Genomic DNA, 5,161 nt, shown 5'->3' with positions numbered 1-5,161 from the left:
ATTTTACACTTCCGGAATACTATAGATTATATTTGAATGCCGAAAGTATGCACGTATTCACAAGCAGGCACACAGGCAGGCAAGCAAGTAGGTAGGCAGGCGAATAGGCAGGCAGGCAGGCAGGAAGGCAGGTAGGCGGGCAGGCAGGCAGACATGCGGGTAGGCAGGCAGACAAACGGGCAAGCAGGTAGGTAGGCGGGCGGGGAAGCAGGCAGGCAAGCAGAGCAGGAAGGCAGACAGGTGGGCAGAGAAGCAGTCAGGCAGGTAAGCGGGCAGGCAGGCAGGTGGGCAAGTGGGCAGGCAGGAAGGCAGACAGACAGGGGGGCAGGGAGGGAGGCGGGCAGGCAGGTGGGTAGGCAAGTAGGCAGGCAGGCAGGAAGGTAAGTATGCAGGTGGAAAGGCAGGCAGGTGGATAGGCAAGTAGGCAGGCAGGCAGGCAGGAAAGTAGGTATGCAGGTGGGAAGGCAGGCAGGCGGGCAGGCAGGCAGGTGGGCAAGTAGACAGGCAGGCAGGCAAACAGCCAGGAAAGTAGGCAGGCAGGCAGGCAGGGAAACAAGCATGCTATTAGGCAGACAGGCGGGCAGGCAGGAAGGCAGGCAGGTGGGCAAGCAGACAGGTAGGCAGGCTGGAAGGGAGGCATGTGGGCAAGCAGGCAGGTAGGCAGGCGGGCAGACAGGTGGGCAGGCAGACAAGCACGCAAGCAGGCAGGCGGACAGGAAAGCAGGCAGGCAGGCAGGCAAGCGAGTAGGCGTTCAGGCAGGCAGGCGGGCAGGCTGGCAGGCAGACGTGCAGGCAGGCGGTCAGGCAGGCAGACATGCAGGCAGGCAGGCGGGCAGACAGGCAAGAAGGCAGGTAGGCAGGTAGGCAAGCACGAATCTAAGGATGCAGGAAGGCGGGCAGGGAAACAGGCAGGCAGGCAGGCAGGCAGGCAAGCAGGTGGTCAGACAGGCAGACAAGCACGCAAGCAGGCAGGCAGGCGGGCAGGGAAACAGGCAGGCAGACGGGCAGGGGAACAGGCAGGCAGGCGGGCAGGGAAACAGGCAGGTAGGCAGGAAGCCACACAGGCTGGTAGTCAGGCAGGCTGGCGGAAAGGCAGGCAGGCAGGAAGGCATGTAGGTAAGCATGCAGGTAGGCATGAAGGCAGATAAGCATACAAGCAGGCAGGGAGGCGGGCAGGGAAGCAGGCAGGCAGACAGGAAGGCAGGTAGGCAAGTAGATAAGTAGGCAGGCGGGCAGGCATGCCGACAAACACGCAGGTAGGCGTTCAGGCAGGCGGGCAGGTAGGCAGGCAGGCGAGCAGACAGACAGGCAGGCAGGGAGTTCGGCGGGCAGGCAGGTAGGCAGGCGCGCAGGAAGGTAGGTAGGCGGGCAGGCAGACAGGCAGGCAGGTAGGTATACAAGCGGACAGGTAGGCGGGGGGCAGGGAAGCAGGCAGGCAGGCAGGAAGCCAGGTGGGTAGACAGCTGCCAGGCGGGTAGGGAGGCAGGCAGGTGGGCAGGGAGGGAAGTAGGCAGGCAGACAGGCAGGCAGATGGGCAGGAAGGCATACAAACGGACAGGCAGGCAGGTGGTTAGGAAAGTAGACAGGCGGGCAGGCAGGCAAGCGGGCAGGCAAGTAGGCAAGCAGGAGGGCAGGGAAACAGGCAGGCGGTCAGGCAAACAGGTAGGCAGGCAGGTAGGAAGGCAGACAGTCGGGCAGGCAGGCAGGCGGGTAGCCAGGCGGGCAGGCAGGCAGGTAGACAGGTAGGCAAGAAGGCAGACAGTCGGGCAGGCAGGCAGGTGGGTAGGCAAGAAGGCAGACGGGCTGGCAGGCAGGCAGATAAGTAGGTAGGCAGGTGGCATGGTAGGCGGCATGGCAGGCAGGCAGACGGTAGGCAGGCGGGCAGTCAGGTAGGAAAGCGGGCAGGCAGGAGAGCAGGTAGGCGGACAGGCAGGCAGGCAGGCAGGAAAGCGGACGGGCAGGCAGGTAGGCAGGCAGGCAGGCAGGCAGGCAGGCAGATTATTCTCATGTACTTAAACAAAGTGAGATTTAATTTCGTTGTACAACAACATCTGTCTCTTGTGTACTACCTGTTTACGGTGCATAGGCGAGACCTTTGGTAGATAGACATGTACCTTAAGAAATGAGTGTAAGGAACATCCAAACTTCGTGGAAAAAAAGAAGAGAAAAAATTGTCTGTTATATTTTTTTGTGCACATAAAGAAAATAGTCTTGCCTTTCGCTATCCATCCACATTATTTCTTGATTACTATTTTTCGCGGGCATACAGGCGATCTTGCGGAGGCTTCATGTGATACATTATCGATTCAGCCAATAACCTAATTATTTTTGATAATGGTGATGATGGTGATGATGGTGATGATGGTGATGGTGGTGATGGTGGTGATGGTGATGATGGTGATGATGATGATGATGGTGATGGTGATGGTGATGATGAGAAGAAGAAGAATTATAATAGTAATAATGATAATAATGATAATAGTAATAGTGCATACATATAACAAGGGCTTTTCCCCCTTATAAGGGAGGTAGCTAAAGTCAAAAGGCATAATTCCACTCCCACCTATTTCAACCCCACCCACTCCACTCCCATTCATTCCCCTCCCTCCCTCTTCTCTTGGCCCTTCCTAGATGACGGGTCATCTCTGCATCTCACCCACTGCCCTGGGTCAGAAGCAATGCAACAAGACACAGCACATTCACAGCAAGGCCGCTTCGTTTAATTGGCGACCACCCTCTCCTTCCCTTCATACAGAAAAAAGAGATGGGGAGAAATTCCTTCGGACTGCGTCAAAATATCAATATGCTGCCCCATCCCCCACCCACGCCCTCCCATGCATCACAACATCATCCATATTCAACCATTCTCCACTCATCCTTATCTTCTGTCTTCTCCCTTCCTCAACAGACATTCCCCTCTTTCTCAACGCCTCTTTTACCCCATCTATTCATTTCATTTTCGGTCGCCCCATCATGTTCACTCTATTCACCTCTTCTTTCCACACTTTCTTAACTTATCTTTCTTTACTCATTCTTCTCATGTGTCCAAACCATCGCAATATTCTTTCACCAACCTTATATCCTAATTCTTTTTCCACCCCGATCTCCTTCTCACCTTCTCATTTCTCACTCTATCCAGCATAGTAACCCCTACCATACTTCTCAGACATTTCATCTCAAACACATTTAAACTCTCAGGCTCCTCATCTCAAACACATTCAAACTCCTCTCTTCCTCTCTTATGTTCCATGTTTCTGCCCATACAGTAATGTCGGTACAATCACCCCTTCATACAATCTCCTCTCAACATCCTTTCCCAAATGTTTATTTTTTATTACACTTTTTAATCCCCCCACTCCCCGCCACATTTGCCCCCAAGTATCTAAAGCTATCCACTTCCAGCTCTCTCCCTACTCACTTCTAATTTGCTGCCATCCTTTGTACATCCCACCACCTTAATTTTATCCATATTTCCTTCATCTGATTCTGCTACAAAGAATGATAATAATGATTATAATAGTAATAGTACAAACGTACCGGAAGCAAATCTGTTAATCAACCCTGTAACATAGGGCTTAATCGAGAAAGGTTAACATCATCCCCTTCGGGAGTAGGGTACTGGCATGGGGGATGAATGAAATCGCCTGGCGACAACAACAATATTAGGAAAAGTGCCTTACGATACGAGTAGATAACTCTGACCCAGGGACCACTTCACGTCTCACTCGGTCTGTGACACACTTGTTCTCTTGTACACATTATCTATTTCTTTATTCATTTATTTTTACTCCGGAATATTTGTGCCTACTTGATCGTAAGCACGCACTGTTGCAACCATCCGAGCCAGAACCGTTGATGTATATCGAGCTGTAGTTTGCCAGCGTGTCTGTCCTTAAATGTCAACTGAGAAGGTTTTCAAAGTGGTGGTGAATTTTTGCTAGGTATATGACGTAGTCACTTTTTTTTTTTTTATAAAACAAGCACCCGGCTTCGCCGGCCCTGGCTTCGCCAGGGGTGCTTGGCCTGCGGCGCTACTCGCTTCACTTCGGGAGCTTCGCGCCATTGGGGCTACGCCCCCTGAGATACCCTCTGTCCCTGAATTTTCTTGTATTAATGAAGGTTTTACAAATAAAAGATAGATTTTTACAAATAGTTTTATTTAACATCAAATACAAATTTTGTACACCATTATTGCTTCATTTTCTTTCTTGGAGGGCCATCATCTTTAATATCTGAGTCCTCTTCCGAGTCGTAGACGCTTCCATCACTGTCCTCGAATATTTTTCCGTCATCATCGCTGTCGTCACTCAAAGCCTTCAAAAACTCCTTCATCATCCTCTTCATGTTCTCCTTATTCCTTTTCTTTTCATTTTCAAATTCTTTTTTCTGCTCTTTCATTTCCTCTCTGATACTCTGGATCATTTCAATAAATTCTCCAGAATCACTGTTTTCTTCCCCATAATTGGACTCGGGAGGCATGATCATGTTGATGGCGTCTATTTCGCTGATTTTGTAGGCGGACTTTGGTATTACAGTGATCGATTGATCCGGTTCTTCTTCTGCTATTTCGACTTCTGTTTCGTCGTCGTTAGACGTTTTCTTATATGTCTCCGGAGAAAAGTTCTTCTTTCGCCAGCTCGCGTTTTTCCATTCTTAGACGTAGTCTCTCGTCTTTTCTTTGTTCTTCGAGACGTTTCTTCTCTAATTTTTTACGTTGTTTCTCCTCTTTCAATTGTTGCTCAAGTCTTTTTTTCTCCAACCGTTTAACACGCCTCTCATCCCTTCCCTTTTTAAGTTCCATCAGTTTTTGCTTTCTATCCAGCTTTTCTTGCTTTTTCCGTTCCTCTTCCTCGGCGGCTTTCCGCTTTTCTTCTTCAATCTTTTCTTGGAGCCTCTTTTTTTCAGCCTCTTCTTTGACTTTCTTTATAGCGTACTTGTTCTTCTCTTGACGCTTGTAACTCTTAAAAATTGAGTCAATGTAGTGCATTTGGTAATTTCTGTGATCACCCCTGCCTCCATGTTTTATGAAACTCTTGTAGCCCACGAAGTAGTTCTTGGAAAAACCATCGAATTTACTCTTTTCGACGTCTCCGAACAATTGTAAATCGTCAAACATTTCATCTGAATACGAAAAGTCTTCATTTTCACGTATGGTGACATT

At 49.9% G+C, this 5,161-nt stretch overlaps 1 protein-coding gene across 1 annotated transcript; it reads right to left on the bottom strand.

Moving 5' to 3' along the window:
* Positions 1–4,086: 4,086 nt before the first annotated feature.
* LOC143030872 (uncharacterized) lies at positions 4,087–4,615 on the bottom strand. Its single transcript, XM_076194093.1, has one exon. It carries the CDS (start codon positions 4,483–4,485, stop codon positions 4,189–4,191), a length of 297 nt encoding a protein of 98 aa, XP_076050208.1. The 5' UTR covers positions 4,486–4,615; the 3' UTR covers positions 4,087–4,188.
* Positions 4,616–5,161: the final 546 nt, after the last annotated feature.

This window comes from Oratosquilla oratoria, chromosome 1 (assembly GCF_046742065.1).
Source record: "Oratosquilla oratoria isolate Oo_2021 chromosome 1, ASM4674206v1, whole genome shotgun sequence".
NCBI lineage: Eukaryota > Metazoa > Arthropoda > Malacostraca > Stomatopoda > Squillidae > Oratosquilla > Oratosquilla oratoria.
The sequence above is the reverse complement of the archived record's forward strand: the minus strand, read 5'-3'. Positions and strand labels throughout refer to the sequence as shown.

What these genes read in the sequence shown, in the direction of transcription:
- LOC143030872 (XM_076194093.1), bottom strand. Translation starts at nt 4,485, where the DNA reads ATGATCATGCCTCCCGAGTCCAATTATGGGGAAGAAAACAGTGATTCT.